The 19736-nt window shown below is 37.0% G+C and overlaps 1 protein-coding gene across 1 annotated transcript in view; it reads right to left on the reverse strand.

The window, feature by feature from the left end:
• Positions 1 to 9791: 9791 nt before the first annotated feature.
• Positions 9792 to 19736, reverse strand: part of LOC140243823 (uncharacterized) — a 79349-nt gene continuing 69404 nt past the window's right edge. The window contains exons 26-27 of the mRNA XM_072323491.1: positions 15247 to 15302; positions 9792 to 11191 (exon numbers count right to left, since the gene is read on the reverse strand). Coding sequence (XP_072179592.1) covers positions 10891 to 11191; positions 15247 to 15302 — 357 coding nt within the window. The 3' untranslated portion in view covers positions 9792 to 10890. The remainder of the gene's footprint in view (positions 11192 to 15246; positions 15303 to 19736) is intronic.

The raw sequence follows: 19736 nt of genomic DNA on the forward strand, positions 1-19736 counted from the left end.
CATTCCAAACCCAATTTTCATCAAATAAACTTTGAATTTTTCTTAAAATGATACGCTCTGTACTATTTCATAAGTGTTTTCTTAAGGTATCTCGCAAAAAAAGTTAAAAGCCCAATTCTCATCTCCACCAATACTGTTCAATCCCTTTAAGGCCTATAGAGGCCATCATGAATTATTTTATCAGCCGCTTTCTCGTATTAATCTTCCCTTATGCGGCCAATATAGTAAGCCAGATCCGTTGTATAGCTTTTATACGTTTACATAAGGCAGGGTCAAACATTTTCATAGAGTGCATGGAGATTCAAGAGAGTTAACTATGGGTTTAAACCACTGACGCCATCATTATGAGCAATATTTCTTTTCTCAATAATCTTGATCTGTGTATTTATGTATCAATCCTTATATTCTTTTTATTGATCCATCTCGTTTCGATATCTATAGGCCTACCCATTGACGTGTATGTACCTAAATCTATCCATCTTTGCTGCATCTATATATCTGTTGCGTATATGTCTTACAAGATAATGATTAACAACGCATCGACTAACAACTAACAGAATTGGTTCACTTTATGCTTATATTTATTCAACAATATTATCTACTCTCTTTATCGCGATCCACCAATTCACGCATCTACCTTTCTCTGTCTGTAGGCATAGTATACATCGGTCTACTTATCTCCTTCTATATACATACCCATCTAAATTTATGTATCATATATCTCTTTTTATCAACCTCTAGTTAAGAGTACCTATATACTAGGGCCTACATGTTTTACAAGAGATGCCATGGTTCATCCATCGTAAAGACCAGTTTCGTACACCTCCACTGTGCATCAGTCACGTCAACAACTTACATGCACCACCCTGATCTGATGTATTTCTGTATACAACTCGTGCAGCTCTGAACTGCAAAAAGGAAGCCATACTCCCCGTTCTGCGCCCCAAGCGTATTTGTATGGTAGGCCTATTACCTACCTTTCGAAATGCTTGATGGAACTCGCAATTGGTATCTTCCTCTGTTGGTGTATGACAGTTTGTGTGAAACTGCAGAATGAGGCACAACAGCTGCAGTATCGTTGTCAGAGTTAGTATATATGGGATCGACTTTTGTATGTAGACAGTAGAAGCAGGGAGGTAGGAGCAGGGAGGTGACCTCCCTGGTAGAAGTTACAGTGAATAATGCGCCCGGATATGCGTGTACATCTCCTCAGTACAGTATATATAATACAGGCTGTGTGTCTCTTCGATCCCGCTTTCACTTCACGCGTTGTCTGTACGCACACACACACAATCATACCCACACACGCATACTCTACTTCTCTGTATTTCCGTGCCATGAAGCGTATAGAAATCATTAACGTAAGAATACAGGGTTTCAAGGTCGAATCCTGCTATATCTGCTAGCAGTGTACAGATCAGTGATGGACAGAAATCATGCTGAATATTCTGTATCACCGGTGATGCAAGATCTTCGCGAGAATTGAAAACAGTGAAGTTATTATGAATACGAGGGAATCAATCGAAGACAGTCCAAATTGTATAGACTACACGCTGCTGTTATGACGGGTTTATCTTGATAGAAATGATATGCGGCATTCTTTACTGTCAGCATTCGTCTCACAGTACATGTAATACTTTTATATCTGCTTTCAAAAGGAACGAGATATCTCACAGGTATACTGTGGGACACGTTTTGTTCTGATAGAAAATGCTTAGCGTTAAGATCCTATGCATATATTTTCCCATCTACGAAACTATATAACAAGAGCGCTATGATACCACTACCACATCAAAATAAAAACACAAATCAGTTTAAAGGACAAGTTCACCTTCATAGACATGTGGGTTGAGTGAATGCAGCAATATTAGTAGAACACATCAGTGAGAGTTTGAGCAAAATCGGACAATCCGTTAAAAAGGTATGAATTTTTGAAGTTTCTGCTCAGTCACGGCTGGATGAAAATACTACTATATAGCTTGTGATGTCACATGAGTACAACGATATAAAGAAAGAATAAAGAAAATTCAACATATTTCCATTTTTCTTGCATAACAAAAGAACACTCGACTTCTCTCTTTCAGAAGGCAGGGGAATGATATTACCCTTAACATACCTCAGTAGCAAGTCGAAGAAATGTGCGCTTTATTCAAAAAGTAAAGTTTTGTGAAATTCTCTTTTTATTTCCCTTATATAGTTGTACGCATGTGACATCATACACTCTAGTAGTCTTCTCTTCCAGCAGTGACTGCGCAGATACGTAAAATATTCGTAACTTTTGAACGGATTGTCCAATTTTCCTCAAACTTTCACTGATGTGTTCTACTAATATTGCTGCATTTTCTCAATCCTTATGTATATGAAGGTGGACTTGTCCTTTCATACTTATGTTCCTTACAAGTAAGAATCATCAGCTCATCGTCGCCCGTGGACCTAGTCTTATGTAGAAAGGTTGGGCTTCAGACGACTTTATACTGTGGTTGAATAAAACGCGCGCAGACACACACACAAATGGTCAGTTACACACAGATAATAATTATGATATTATACCAACTGCGAATTCTATCAAGCATTGAAAGGTAGATATCATAGGGCGTGGAAAGGGACACGGCTTATATTCAAGCTGTGACGTAATCATTCAAATAACTTTATTCACAGACGTTTATAGCTACTGCACATCTTGCTATTTGCTCATGTAGGCCTACCTGTCCGTGTATGTTTGAAATGCCTAAGAAGAGAAATCGTATCAAACATTCCCCAACAACAAAAAATGGATTCTGATTGTTTTTTTTGATAGAAGTCATGTTTCATTGTATTTTAATAGCGTGTGATCTCACTGACTTACACAAAACTTTTAATCACAAAAGATGTAAACTTCTGTCAACACGTACAATGACGTCACATTACTCCGAACGTAAAATATATGTCATTATCAACTTTTACCAAGAAATGTCATCAAGGTGCGTCACAACTTTACGTCATTCTCTCTTTGTCTCTCTCTCTCTCTCTCTCTCTCTCTCTCTCTCTCTCATGACAACTTACGTCACAGAGTCTCCCAATTTCTCTTCCGCCTTTGCACACACACACACACACACACACACAAGCACACACACTCCCTTTTCAGTCAACTTTTCATTTTCTTCTTTAGAATCGCTCTGGGTCTTTTTTTTTTTTTTTTTTTTTTCAGGCGTCGATAGACGGACACATTGTTTGTGCTTATAATAGGACCGTAAGATGCATTGATCGGCTGGGTCCAGTGGCGGACTCAGCCCCCAAAGTGAAACCAGATACAGGACTGGCGAGAGTGGGGTAAATCTCCATCGATCTTCAATCGGACTAACGGTCTTCGTCATATCACATCATGATATCAAACTTACGTTTTGAAAAAGTTACGCAATAAAATAAATCAGCCACGATAACGACAATACTTGCACATTGGTAATGTTTTTCATGTTGTATATGATATTGATATTTGATATGTAATATTATCCTTTTCAAGGATTTGTTTTTCCCCCTAAATTTACGACAGAATCACATCATACTAGTATGGTCTATAAATACATTTAATAAGTGTTAAAAGAGCTGTTCGTTTAAGTAGGGCTAGTCATAAATCATAGATATACATGACGATACCTACATTAAAAAATATATTTCATTATAGTGAAAATACAACAGTCCATGTTAACCAGTTTTGTCGAAGTATATATTTTTCCTTTTTTCATCGCTTATCTCTATAGTTGTTAGTTGTAGTTGTGCGTGAATATGAGTGTGTGTGGGGTGTGTGTGTGTATGAGGATTGTATGAGCGTGAATTGTTAGTAGGGTTGATTTATAATCGAGTCATCTATGTTGGAGAGAGATTATTTGCAGTATAAATTGACAAATGGATTAGTTTGTGTTTTGAATTGCATTTGTACGGTGTTTGTTCATGTTACACCCAGAATGGGTTGATTTATTAATGATTTGAATGAAATCAATAAATATCAAGGAAAAAAAAATGTCCGTCGTAGGAATCAGGGTTCCTCTGTAATGTAATAATTATGTGTTTGTGTGTGTGTGTGTGTGTGGGGGGGGGGGGGGGTATGTATCTGTCTTGGTATTTTTTTTTTTTGTGTGTGTTTCTGAAGACGCGAGTAATTACTCTTCATGGATTTGAAGAGCCGTCCATAGTGACGAGCTACAAGGCTTCGAACTTTTCCTTTGAATGAATGAATCGTGATTGGGAGGAATGGAAGATATATAAAATCAGAATGATGGAAACAATACATACAAACCTCTATATAGGGCCTACAATATACAATATATATACCCTCAAACAATATCATACTATTAAACCTCTAACCAGCTTTGAGAACAACATTGACTCGTGACACTATACCGTATGTCCCCCCCCCCCCCCAAAAAAAAAAAAAAAAAAAGAATAATTACAACGGGACCCTCCGCAATGATAACTTGAAAAATGGTTAATCAATCCAAATAAAATTTCAGGGTATGAAACTATAACTTATTACCCACGTCTTGCAGAAAACCCCATCCGATTTGCTTCAGTGGTCAAAGAGAAATGATTATTTTTCTAGAGCATGTTAGGAATCCCTTCCCTCTAAGTTATGTCCATTGTGTTCACACATTAATATGTAGTTTCAAGCATAAGATGTCAAGAGCATCCAATCGCGAAACTTGGAAGAATCACATCCACGACATGCTTCACAACAATTCACATTTGTCTGTGACCACTTAACCAAATGGAATGGGGTTTTCGCAAAAAATAGGTAAGATGTAATATTCTTAGACCCTGAAATAGCATTCAGACATTTTAATCATATTGGAAGTTATCAATGCAAAAATCCGATTGTAATTTTTTGGGAGGACAATTGCTCGCCCTCCTGAAAATTGTATAGCTGGAAAGGTGATCCGCTGTGTGTTCTTTTTACTGCCCTGCTCCAACGGACATGAAAACACACACCTCTCCACATACACTATGCAGTTGCACTCTTGATTCTATCCATCTCTCTTACACACACACAAACACATATAATCATAATAAACACAAAAATATTGATCTCTCTAGTTACACACACACACACCAAGACAAATTAATGCATGTCGAAATTTAATGTTCCGTGACGCAAAGAACAAACAACCCAACACATCTCATGCAGGCCAATACAGTATAGATGACTTTGAGTCTTTTGAAATCGAATCTCTTCAACTTGTCAATGAACTTTTACATTGTATGTCGAAGTTTTGTGACTTTTCAGTGTCGTGTTTCTTCTTCTTCTTCTTCTCTCTCTTGTCTATTTTCCTTTCTTTGTTTTCCTTCCTTCGATGTGCATGGAGACATTAATCATTTGTGTGTGTGTGTGTGTGTGTGTGTGTGATATGCGCTATACAAATGGGTTTGTATTTACTTCATACATCCATCCCTTGGTTAGAAACCGAGATATTCATGGTCCATGAGGGGTTGAAAAACCTCTAGACTTTTGCAAAGTTTACAAAGTTGCAAAACTTTGCTCTTTTGTAACTGGTCCATGCGATTCCTTAGTGAGTGATATTTTCGATTTCCCATATCACACTCATTCCATGGATATTTTGGAATGTTTTGGCAATGAAAATGCTTGTGTCAAAAACATTTTTCTTGCTATAATGCCCCAACACATTTCCATCAAGTATACTCTCACATACAGTACAAGACCAACTTTATCAATGACAGCACTCATACATTTGTCCGTTTTGTTACTGTTTTATTAAGTTGTTATACATTACGAAAATGTTCAATCAATTTTATCAGTACATGTAACATACACATGGCTCTATTGTCCACCTACATGTATGTAAATTGCAAATGTCAATGTAAAAGTCAAATAGCGTCAAGTCTCTTCACAAGGACAGAAATGTAAAATATTTGTTAACCTTACACCCCATCATACATTGACATCATAACACGTACCACTCACCTCATATACTGTATCTCACCATATTCACAAGATTCCAAACCACCTTTAATCTTGACACATCTGAGTCTGACATAAGCTTGTCTACATTCCCACCACGAAGTGAAAAACTCAATGAATGGAATTTCCGGCAGACCTCGAATTGATGAAGCGGCAGAGTGACATTTTTTCATTGAAGTCGCAATATAAGTCTTTACTCCCATCACCTTTTATGCAACTCACTCATGCACTACAGTATAGTGAGCGCAACAACTTCATGCAGGCAAATTCTATGGAATGTACATAGTAGCTTAGTAAATGTACATAAATGTAATACATTTTATATATTATCATTTCTTCACAAGCACAAAAGGTCAATGTAAGTACATACATGTGGTAACCTCATTTGTTTTGAAGATGATTACAGTGTCCTTCATCTGTTAGCTACATGAACAGTTTTCAAAGTAGAATCTCCACGAAATGTACCACACACACCTGTCACAAGGTTAAACAGCATGTAATAAAAACATGTCTTACTTCTTTCTCTTCTGATTTTGGAATTTTGACGGAGGAGTCTTGTCAGATTTGCGATGTGCTTCTTAATGTTGCATCTACTACTGTACTTGACACTCAGGCTTGACATACTCTAAAAGATGACTAGGTGCAATCCAAACACTTCCATCTACCTGCAACCTTTTTAGTTTTTTCAACTAATATATTACCTAACTCCCTCTGTAAGCTTTTTGCTTTGTTTTGTTTTGCTTTTGTTTCCCTTTATAACTACTGTTTTTAAAAATTCATCATTATATTTCCCATAACATAACTGGAAATACTATCTGTTGACATTTGACCTTTAACCTCTTGAGTGAGACTAGTAAGTGTAATGCATGGAAGCTCTCAATTTAATGTGATCTATAAACTTTTTTTTCCTTTCTTTCATGAACAGGAAAGAATTTTCCCAGGAGTTTTACAAATTGGCAAAAATTGGCTGGGAAATCAAATGCTATAAAAATGCTACTTTAGTGCTTTCATTTGAGCGATATGTATATGATATAAATGAAAAATTTTCACTCATAATCTTCCATACAATAGCTTTGGAAATACAGGCAATATTACAGTACAGCTTAAATCACTGATTCTAAAGAAACTTGTGATATAAAATTTCATAAATTCTACAATAAACTACACAGGAAAAAAAATTGCACCAATCATGATAAAATATAAATCTGAAGTATGCACAAAGTCCCCATAAGAAAAAGTGTGTGTAAATCATACTCTAGTATGTAGAAATCATCTTTCTAAAATACTAATAAAACACTAATACCACTGACTACTCTGATCAAACACAAATCAACATTTTCAAGATGATGATGTAGAGATATATACATATTTCACAACATTCAGGCACGATCAGCTAAAAAATACAACAAAATCACTACAAGCAGTTATTATTATTATTGTTAGAATGAAGACTGAATACACCCACCGCTTCAAAAAAAAAAAAAAAAAAGACATTTCTTGCAGATTCGAGATCAGCATCCTAGAGATCACTGCTGAATACAAGGTTTCTATAGAATTCTTACAGTTCTAGACTTCATTTCAACCATTACAAATATTTGATCAGGAAAAAATCATACATGACCAGAAAAAAAAAAAGAAGTCATACTGAAGACAGGATTCACTTAAAAACTTTGATAACATGCACTCCTAAAGATAGCATAGAAGATCTGTGTCCCTAGTTGGAATGAATCAATGTAAGAAAGAGATAATACATCAACTCTCACTTATCAGTCATGAAATGGTGTGCAGTCACTTAGAATACATACTATTCAAAGATCACCTCCTACCTCTGAACAGAGGAGAAAAATGTTAGGGGAAAAAATAAGAAGCCATAGATGATATTTTGCTGTACAGTGTAGCACACTTCTGCCAAATTACCCTTCTCTAAAATCAAATATGAAGCACCAACATGTTGTTGACTGCACATCAGTTATAAGGAAGCTATCATATATGCCAGAATCTAACAGCTCCAAAATATCCTCTTCTGCATGTCATTGCAACAAACCAAAAGTATGAGGATTGTTACCACACAACAGTCATAGACTTCCATTGATTTTCATGAACTTTGAGAATGTAAAACAGGCGACACATAGTGTTTTCTTCAGCCAAACAAGAGCAATCAAGATTGTATGTGCCCTTCTACCAATGTACAAGTTTTGTTTGCTGTTGTTGGTTTGAACTGGTTTGAGACATGCTCAGCTCAGTAGCCATAGATACTCATGCATATCAACCCCACCCCCCCCCCCAAAAAAAAAAGAAAAAAAAAAAAAAACAGACACACACAAAAAAATGGCTACAAGTGTATTGCAATTCCCTGTACAGCCCATACATGAGATAGTTTGACTGAGAATCCCACAAATCACTGCTTGAGAGATGAGCACGGAACCCATTCAACGAATATTCTAGTCATAGGATCTACTAATGCAGCATATCAGTTTAATTGTCAACCAACTAAAGTATGATGTTTGCGCATGAGCAGTGAATGACCACTGGTATCGTGGTGCTAGAATTACTGTTGTGCAAACAAGCAACAAAAAAAGAATGACCATTTGAGGAAGATGCCTTGAAGCCGACAACCCACCATGGATTTTCCTTGACAAGACATCATTTTCAATGGTTCTTCCTTTAGTACTAAACTGATATTGACCAGAAAAAGATTAAGGAAACGAACGAAGGAAACGAATAACGAACGAACGAAGGAAACGAATACTAAACAAATACTAACTAGGCATCTGATCTTAGAAGTCTGTAATTCCCAATCCAGTACATAAAAAAAAAAAAAAAAAAGTTTTGGAAAGGGAAGTTAGGGAGAAAATAAATCACATCTATTAAAACCATCTTGAAAAAGCAATATTACCAGTTGTTTTAAGTGATTGGGGAGACTGAATACATATATAAGCTACCGCAGGATCACAAACCACTTACTGAAATGTTAGTTATTGACAAATTGTGCAGCCATCAGTTTTGAGCGATCAGATTTGAGCCACTGATCATTACAGTGACAGTGGCAAATGTCATCACTGTGGAGTTGGCAGATAAAACCATGAGTGTAGTAACTAGGTCTGTAAATTTCACCTCCCACTGAGTGAATTCCAAACCCTCTTTGCAAAAAAAAAAAAAATATATATATATATATATATATGATGGACTATAAGAATTTAAATCAAGGTTTGCTAATGAATTCATCTCAGAGAAAAGTTGCTTGGTTTAATTTTTTTTTTTTTTTTTAACAGGAATTCAAACAAGCCATGTACAGACAAGTCCCTGGAATGTACATTTACAAAACAGAAATATTCCAATATACAAATCTGTTAAATTAAAATATCAGTCTTGGTTACTGATTGTAATAGAGCAAAGTCTCTGTGCTTTAAAAAAAAAAGTTACTGTCAGATTAGAACGCTTCCACCAGTTCACAAAACAGCGATATATCTTAAATTTACGACATGATATTTACATCAGTACCTGAATTCTGGTTACATTTATTGTCTTGGAATTTCTTCTTTTTTTTCAAACACCTTTGGCACTTTACTCAATGACAAATTAACAACCTAAATGAATGTATAAACCACTGCATAAATGAGTCTTTGCAATATGAGAGACACGTACAAAACACTGACCAAGACAGGAAACAAAGGAGAGACCTTGGCCCCATTTCATAAAAACTTGATACGATAGGAACTCTTGCTGGAATGGCAATTGTCATGGTAATGACAAGAATCCAGCTTCCCGATTGATTGTTGCTATGGGAAGTTGCCATTCCAGCAAGAGTTGCTATCATATCAACTTTTATGAAATGGGGCCGAGCTGATGGGATTATGTAAGGCTCCACATAAGTGGTGGAAAAGTGGCCTGGTGGCCCGGTGGCCCAATGATGCCAAAAATTGATGTCACCAAATTCACAAAATGGTTGTCTTTTAGTGGCCAAATTGGGCAACTACGATTCAAGATGGGTATTTATATCTGCTTTTATTTCAGACCACTGCGTTTCTTTTTCGAGCGACAAAAATTTCTTATTCAAAGATTTTAGCGGCCCTAATAAGCCACCAGTGAAAAAAGTTTTGTGTCGAGCCCTGGGTTATAAATTGGAAAGTGAATGGCCTGCTCTGTAGATCATACCTCTCAATTTCATAACTTATCATCACTTTACTAATAGTAATTCATTACAGGTTATATATTTCAGGCCCCCCCTTCCCCTGCTGAACTAAATACACATTATAGTGTTTGCCCATCATTCATGACGGCATAAAACGTTTACAGTGCTTGACAAACAACATGGAATTATCTTGTCAGAATAAACCAAACTTTAACAGATTTAATTTCAACATAAAAGGAAACTGGTGCTGTCTTCACATTTCACTTAGACGAATTCACAAACTGCCATGAAAAGGACATGATGTAAAAGGATGGATATGAGCATTATTTGAATACATGAACTGCTTCCACCTTTTCAGCAGATTACTGATAAATCCAGGTAATACTATCAGGAGTGTGAGCCAAATATACAAAACAAAATGCATATGAAAATGGACTCTTGTTTGACAAGTTCTCCTCCAACCAGACTATAATGACTGATAGAAATGAACTGATAAATATCTGCAGCAATATTAACATTACACATACAAGCATCAAACTTTTGATATGCAAGTTTGCCTTTGTATCTGGATGGACGCTAATAAAGTAGAGAGACGGAAAGGCATCACACTTTGGACCAAACATTACCAAACATCAAAGGACATTGCCTCTAGGGCATAAAGATACCAACAAAACAAGGGTACAGAGCAAATGCATACAGTCTTCTACACTAGCCAGGGTAATGCATAATATGGAAGGAGAAGGCAATCCAGAGGTTGTTGAGATGGGGCCTTGGGGCAGGGCGGCGCATCAGCGAGTTTTCTCTTCTCCTACAGAAAGTTGTCCGAGTGGAGCCTGAACTCCTCCTCTTCGAAGTTGGAGTTGTCGCTCAGCTGCGAGTAGCGCCGCATCTCTTCGATCAGCATGATGTGCTCGCGGCAGCTGTAGTATGACATCAGGTCGCCGGCGGGGAAGCCCGCGCTGTTCCGCCACACCCCGCCATTTCGCCGTGACGACCGCTTCCGCCTGAGGACCACTGCTCCGTCGTTTCCCTTGCACCCCGCCTCTTCCCCGTCCTCTCCTTCCGGTCCCTCAGGGAAGTCCCCATCATCAGTGGGTACCCAGGCGCCCCTAGGAGGCCAAACAAGAATTCAGTTGAGTAAGCAATGCTCAGCAAAGCAAGACATTCAAGCTATGTAGCCGTTATGTAGCCGAGACTCTTCATTTCATAGTATCAGCATCATATATCAATGAGTAAATGTACAATAATATAAGAATTTAATATGAATATATTCTATTGGTATAACAAATTGGTGCTGTTGTTTTGTTTTGTTTTGATCCAGTGTTCTACGTCTTACAAGCTTGCCTTTTTAGTGGAACACTGTTTTCCATCTTATGATTATTTACTATTTTTGTTGCCATGACAAAGTGCATTGTTTCTTTTTCTACGACATCATTCGTGCATATACTTTATATCCTATTTGAAAAAAAAAAAAAATGCCCTTATCAGACGAATGAAAGACAAATCGAAAACTTGTACCACTTTGGATCATGTTCCCTTTTTCTTTTTTTGATGATGGAAATAAATAAACTTTTGAATTGAATTGAATTTTCAAACCTTATGTCTTTACCGGATTTAACATCTAATCTGGTATCACTTTAACATTTCACACAGATGAATGAGAGCACACCTCTAACTGTCCCTAAATTTCCCCTTAACCCGATGAAGACTACTTCAGTGTACACTCGGGCAGACGTCTCTGGGAAATGCTTTTTACAGCAGAATCAGCTCATCCTTATCAGATAATGTTAGAGAGAATCGTATTACATGAAAAGAAAAAAAAAAAAGATTCAAACAGTGCCCAACCAATTATGTTGGCCACTACAGAAACATGAAGGTTTTTCAAAGAAATGAATGGGCATTCTATTTTTTGCTTTGATTGCAATTGAGGCTGATACATTTAAAAACATGGTGAGTGGTCCTGCACACTTTTGCTTTCCTGTTATGAGTTGTTCGTCTGTGTATTACAGATTTTTAAAACTAACTTTGAGCAGAAAATAAATGAATTTACGTTCACTGTGACAACAAAAGTGCATCCTAATTATAGCATATTAGAGTACTAACTAAAGCATGTCATTAAAATCTAGGAATGATATGATGAAAATTTTCCGAAATGATGACATTTTCAATGAGGGCAAACAAATATGTCTATACAATGCAGCAGACCACTTATAACATGTATACTTTGGTTTAACCTCGAATATATCCTTTCGATTTGAGAGTGGGATATTCTACTTGCCATCAGAGGCAGAATCAAACTCACAAAATTCTATGACTTGAGCTAACATTTGAATACAAACAAGTAGTCATCACATTCATTGCACAGACTACTGTGAAACAAGAGAAGTTTAAGAGGTTTACACGGCATACACACGAACTTGAAATCCGAGAAAATTACATTCTCAGCAAGAAATGACAAAATGCAATATTCAAGCTCAACTCCATCAATCACAAGGCAACTGAATAAATGAATTTTAAAGATTGCTTGCGTGCAAAGATGCAAAAATGAAAGCTTTGGAAATTGGAAATTCTCAGAAGTATAAGGATATATTATACAGATACACTGTATGTAGAGTTTTCTGGAAGGCATACAGAAGAGTTATTTTACTAGTCAGGCAAAATGCATTATCACCAATACAAACAAACAGTGTCAACAGAAACAAACACATCAATACAGAATTGAAAACTAACCATGCCCAAACTGTTTCAAGAATTCTGATGGCAGGTATGAGGTTTACTGCATTCAGTCGGCATGGCAACCACAGCAGGAACAGATGGGAGAGAAAGAGAAGAGGGGAAGAAATCAGATGGGGGAAGGAAATGAGGAATTGAATGAATGGTGAATGAAATAAAAGTTGACCAAATAATGCACAATAAAGCAAAATCAAATAATATGTCTCAAATAAAAACATCAATACATGACTGTAAATACAGAAACAGGAACAACAGAAATATAAAGTTTCATATTTAAATACAACCTTACTACCCAGTAGATGCTTCATGAATTTAAACATTTGCAAACAACAAAAACAACACTTCTAAAATGAAGAGTTTGATTGCAAAACAGGCTAGGTGACACTAAGAAAAAAAAAAGTTCGCTGACCATCACCTTGAGCAAAATGAAACCTTTCCAATAATACCTCACTTATCGCACAGCAATAAATATTCTTGAAGTTGCGATAAAAATTTCATATTCTCTTATTATTTTCTTTGATTTTTAGCATGTTTAATTGCAATTATCTCAAATTGACTAGAAAGGAGTTAACTTGTTTTGCGATGAAACTCTTCAAATGGTGATATAGATTTGATTCCATTTCCAATGATAAGCTGAGAGCTATCATGTGACCAGTCCTATTATTTAAGTTAAGAGCAAATCACTTTTCACCGGATGTTATACTTGTGATCAGTACAAATAACTGCTGATGTACATTGCCAGTTAGTATAAATTGCTTGTTTTAGTGAGCAGTTCAGTAAGTTTGGAGTTGGTGCTGGTGCTGGCATGGATATCTTACAAAAATGGTTGCTGTGGAGTTTAAATTGTGTCACCATTTTATAAAACAAATAATGCACATTACTCAGTCAGGCATTGGTGAAATCATCCACCCTCCAGAGCTTTTGAACATTTTAAAACACACTCAGATTTGAGTTTGCCTTGAGTGTGTCAGATCATTGCAAAATTATAAGTAGATGGATGATTGGTACTATGGGCCTACTCAACAATGTGCATGATTTGTACAATAACCTGTAAAAAGTAACTTCACAGCCCAGCTACCCACTCGAAAACCTAAACAAAAATTGATGGCTATGCAATCTCTTAATAACACTGAAGTAGTGTCATTGATTCTATCTATACTTCATCTGTGGAAAACAGGTTCTTCTAATAATCAAAATGCCTAATGATCTGTATGAGTATTTTTCCCCATTTAAAAGTAAGCACTGCTTAGAATGTGAGCATCTTGGCAAATTCCATCCCAGCATCCCAGATACAAGGAAGAACTTTTACTGGAAATTCTACAGATTTAAAAGTTAGAAATTGTGGCTGCATGTGCAAGGATGATAATGGACTAAAAAAGTATAGAAAAAAAAATATGTGTAGAAATGGTTTGGAGTAAATCAAGCAGATTTTGTCAAGAAGACAAACATTCCACAGATGTACAGAGGAAGAATGATAAAATAAGTACCGCTATCAAATGACTGGCAAGTGATAACTGGTAAGTGAATGATTTGTGTTGAGATATTCATGCAGGATGAGATTCATGACACATTCTTCTTTGTACACATGCAGATTTTAACCCCTCCTTCACGTCTCTTTCCCTTGTCCCTAGCTTTACAGGTTATCAACAGTCCACAGGCAAAAGACCAAAGACTAGAAAATATAATGTAATTACCCCTTGGGTCTTGGATTTAAGATTAGCAAGTCTCTGCTCACCAGGGCTTGTAATTATTTGGTAATGTCAAATGTGTGTAATCTGAGCAACTAGTGACACTGACAGTGTTGAATGTTTAAAAATGTGCGACCTTGAGAATGTGTGACACCGGCAATGTTTGGCCTTGGAATGCGTGACATTGATGTGTGATTTTGAGACTGCACAATAACTGACTGTGACCTTGAGAGGGGGAAACAACTTCCCTCCCGGTGTGTGACCTTGAGGTTGTCGACTGCATCGCATGTGACCTTGAGAATGTAAAATTGAGACTGTATGACCTTGAGTTTGTGACTGTGGGCTTTTTTGTGACTTAGACACTGTGACATTGAGAATGTGTGACCCTGAGACTGTGACAATCAGCACATACGTACGACCTTGTGACAGCGTATTTGTGTGTGACCATGACATCATAACAATGAGAATGTGTGACCTTGAGCATAAGTGACCCTGATCATGTGCGGGACTACGATACTGAGAATATGTGAATTTTAGCCTGCAACAGAGAATAATTCGGCCTTGAGACTGTGACTTTTGAGAATGTATGACCTTGTGATATCAGAGTGGTTGATTAGAGATGACTTTACAACTCTCAATGTGGCCGGCTAGCACAGAGCTGGCCCATTCTGCATCAGTGCTCTCATGCAGGTGACTGTGTAGCATTCACAGCTTGCAAAGGCATGCAGCAAGCCAAGACTTACAGGTCGTAATTATTGGACAGCCGCTGGCTGACTGTACTACACATGTGATCGGGGATCTGGTGGTTTGCAGCATAGGTGATGACAAGGATACATATGTCAGGACGGATGCTGATTTCAATTCATCCAGGTTAAACAGATTGAAGAGGTTATCAGGCTAATCAAATGTTGGTGACTGATACATCATATGATACACATAAATACTTCACATGCTGATTAAGTTGTAAATTCAAAATTAGGCCCCTCTCAGATTATTTCATGAAATTTTCCACAAACACTGGAGAGAATGAGTTAAGATCAGAAGCATGAGATTCACAAAATGACTGCCCAAAACTCCCATCATGATGCTTGAAACAAGAAAGACACCTCCCTAGTGGGCTGGGAAACAATCACACTCCCACCCACAATAATGGCACACAAAACCACTGTGTCCAACAAAAGAAAACAATGTCTCAACTAGAAAAGCACTCTGAGAGCGCAGACCTCCGCCAAGCATGCAGCTCATTTCCACCACTGATCTTGTTCTTCCATAGAGATATCAGTGATTTCCACCCATATGTATTTATAGGATTGTGTGCTGATTTTCCAATATAGAAGCCTTTGTTACGTCATAAACCCTCAGCTGCACGGCGCGCCTCGCCCTAGCAGAAACTAGAGCACGCACTTCAGTGCGCGCATGCAAACCTAAAATACACGCAGCCTGAACTCCCAAGTTCATTGACCCTATCTGTGAAAATATCAAAAATCCTTTATAAATTCCAATAAAAGTGTCAGATCACTACCAAAATGTAATCATTTGTTACTTGTATCATTCCTAACCTTTCCTGCAAGTTTCATCCAAATCCGTTAACTACTTTTTGAGTTATTTTGCACACAGACAAACTAACTAACTAACTAACAAACACACAAACACACAAACCAACGGTAACAAAAACATAACCTCCTCCTCGGCGAAGGTAATAAGAGGCTTAATATTTGAAATATGATGCTGATGCTTTACATTGACAGAGAGGAAATAAAAGCCATAGGTAATATGTATTTGTGTGACAACTTGTACTAGCACAATTTCATGGCATGGCAAATATACACAGACCCACAAGACCCAGTAACACAATGATATCGAAGAAATGCTAAAAAATTGTCAAGATTTGACTTCAGATAGATGGTACACAAGACAAGGATTATCAACCTGAGAAGGAGTAAAACCAAGCATCACACACACCAAGGGAATGTAGAATCAAATGTCCGCACTAAATGGATTACGTCATACACATATCAGTGACAACAATAGTAAACTCGTACTGCCAGGCCATACATGTCCTTGAAACAGACCCGTATTATTACTTTACGATACCTCATGCATGTTTACACCCAAGGTTTCGTGACACTGGTGAATGCACATATATACCAGCACAGATCATTTTATTACGACAAAGGGATATCCTTTTACTGAACGCTACTAAAGTGGAACAGAATCTGGTTGATGCCCGATATACGTAGTTTATAAACTGGTGCCCTTACATTCCACTTGCTTTAAAAAAAGAAAAGGAATGTATCACCATGGCTTCTTCACACCACTTTATATGCTTCATGCTGGGGCCCGTCTCATAAAACTTGTCATCAGTGACAAGTTGTCATAGATGTGACAAGCTACAGAAATCCTTGCATCTGATTGGCTGAGAGCAAATTTGTCATAGAAATGTAGCAGTTGTCACTGACGACAAGTTTTATGAAACGGGCCACTGGTAAACTAGTCCCTACGATATGGCATACAAGTTCTTAAGCTTTTCCTGCTTTACTATCCCAATCCTCATTTCCTCTTTTTCTTTCTTCTTTTTTTTTTTTTATTAGAAGCTACAGTAGCTGTAAATCAAAGATTCATGAACTGCCTTTAAGTTTTTACAAAACTAGAGAAAATTTCCATGAAATTATGAGTCAGATTGAAGAGGAATTATCATGCTTGAGTACATTTGGTCTATTCATTGTGTGAGACTTTCAAAAGGTGACAGAATTGTGACAAGTGTCAATCTAATCACTGCTTTCAATGAAATCCTACATTCTGCCTATGAGTTTATATGATGCATAGAACATATTTCTTCATGCAAATTTGAAATGGCAAATATTTGGCTGAGAATGAGCATAACTAACTGAATGATGCAAGTTTGGCACAACCTTTGTGAACAATGCTATAATACCTCATTTGTTTGCTCAGATTGCTGACAAATTCAAATGACAAGAAAACAAAAAAATCAGTGAGCAGAAATTAGTATTGCATGGAAAAAGTCAGTTCACATCAAAACAAATGCACACATCACTGCAGAAAAACATAAATGAACAAATAATTGATGAAAACTGGGAACTGTTCTCTAAATGATACAGGATGAGTCGATAACATTGCACAAGTGAGGAAGGGAAGTGTGTACTTATATCATTGCAAGGCATGTCATGTGTACACCAATATTTCTTGTGATCATTTCGCAACATGCATGCACACATTCACACCGACAGAATGTCAAAATTTTGAAGATGACTTTAAACGCTACAAATCCTTTCCAATGTCAAACTGGCCTACAACTAACCACTGAATTCATGATCACTTTGAAATAACTGCACCCTGCACTATGCCAAAGATGTTTCTGAATTGTGTATTAGTCTGTCAGCTGTTTCTTTGCAACAAGCAACTATTAACAGCAATGTATGCATGCCTGACAGAGTATATCCCACTGTATATAAGGCAGCAATAGAATGTTTTATTTGTGCCCCTACAGAAGAAATCCTTCTATATTGCATAATTTCCTGCAATGGAAAATATCTGAAGTACTGAATGCTGTATTGTATTGTAATGTTGCAATTGTATGTGTTCAATTTGAAGTGTTCAGTTATCTATTGAGTTTGGTTTGCCAGGCAAATCAGTACACTGAAACTACAGGGGGAAAATGTACATGCACACATTTAAAAACCACAGTGATTATGAACTGGACTTGGGGAATCATGAATTGATAAAAATGAGTTAGATTTCCATGAGTGTAGAAAAGAGAGCAAACGACATCCAAAGCTGTCTGGTTATAGAAACACCAATGTAAACATCAATCATTGATGTGTAATACTGGAGTGAGAGAAGCTCTGGAAGCTGAGGGTGCCCCAAATGATTTCAATGATAAATTTGCACAGAAAACCCAAGGAAAACTGGTAAATATCTGAACGTTATGATGAAGATGGAGAGATATGTATGCTGTCCAGTGGCAAAAGATCACTTACAGTGGATTCTATTTCTCATCAACCTATATGGATATGGAATCCACATCGACTACTAGCCTAGAGCCAGGTGGCTTACGGGGCGCTGGCGAAAACTGAGAGAGCAAAATAAAAGGTCGGGGAAAGATGATGGTGAGTTGGAGCAGCAGGATTAGGTCTACTTTCCGAGATTTTAGTGAGATAACCTGCTTGAGTTTATTCTGGTTATCTTTATTTTTCAGCATCTCATGTGTTGGATGTGGTAAAATGTCACAGCAACGTGGCATCACATGAATTAAACATGATGGACATGCTTGATTGGTGCATATATTACCATTTTGGCTCCAAATGGAGGAAGTACGTAGCAAAACAATATGTGATTAGCATGATGATAATTACAAATGTGAATGCAGTTTTACAAAGCTGTGTTTGTAAGCTTGAGCCCTTGTGTTAACACAATTAAATGCATCTTTGCTGGTGACATAATCCTGGCTAAATGGGTACAGTAGGTAGAGTAGTAGTGTAACGGCTTTTGATACAGAAACACAATACTCAGATTTTCAACACCACAAACACAGGTAGCTTTCACTTGTAAAAATGTTATCTTTGTACATGCACCAATACAAAGTTTCAAGCCCATCTATGATATAAGCATCATGAGTAAATGAAATATACAATGAAAACAGCTTCATGAACAAATTGGGCAAAGCCTTAAATGTTTAAATCAGATATTCAGACATATCATGACCATTTTCTTTCTGATCTAATTGGTCATAAGACTTGAATGTATGGCACATCACAACACTTTGATACAGCTCACGTGTCACTGACAAATCCACCATGACAATGGACTAAGGGTGTTATAGACATGGTTGTGCAGAACATTAACTGGGTAGCTGGTTGGAAGTACAAGCAGTATGCCACTCAGCAGAGCAAACAAAATAAAGGCTTGTGAAAAAGGGCAGGAAGACCACAACTTACATTATGAATTAAAAAAACAAAAATTATTTACTACTCTACATGACCTGCGACAGGGAGATGTTAGAAAAATGCACACTATTGCAAACAGTGGTGTATATATTTTTACATTTTGTTAGTGTTGTTTTTATTATTTTTGGGGGGTGAAGGTGCGAAATAAGTATACTGTACATTTTACAAGTCATTTCTTGTGGGTTCTTTAATGACAAAGCTATCACCTATTTGTGTCCACTGACATGTACAGCGTATCTTATAGCCAGATGTGAAATGATAAAAAATAT

The sequence above is a fragment of the Diadema setosum genome, chromosome 20, assembly GCF_964275005.1.
Source record: "Diadema setosum chromosome 20, eeDiaSeto1, whole genome shotgun sequence".
Classification (NCBI taxonomy): domain Eukaryota; kingdom Metazoa; phylum Echinodermata; class Echinoidea; order Diadematoida; family Diadematidae; genus Diadema; species Diadema setosum.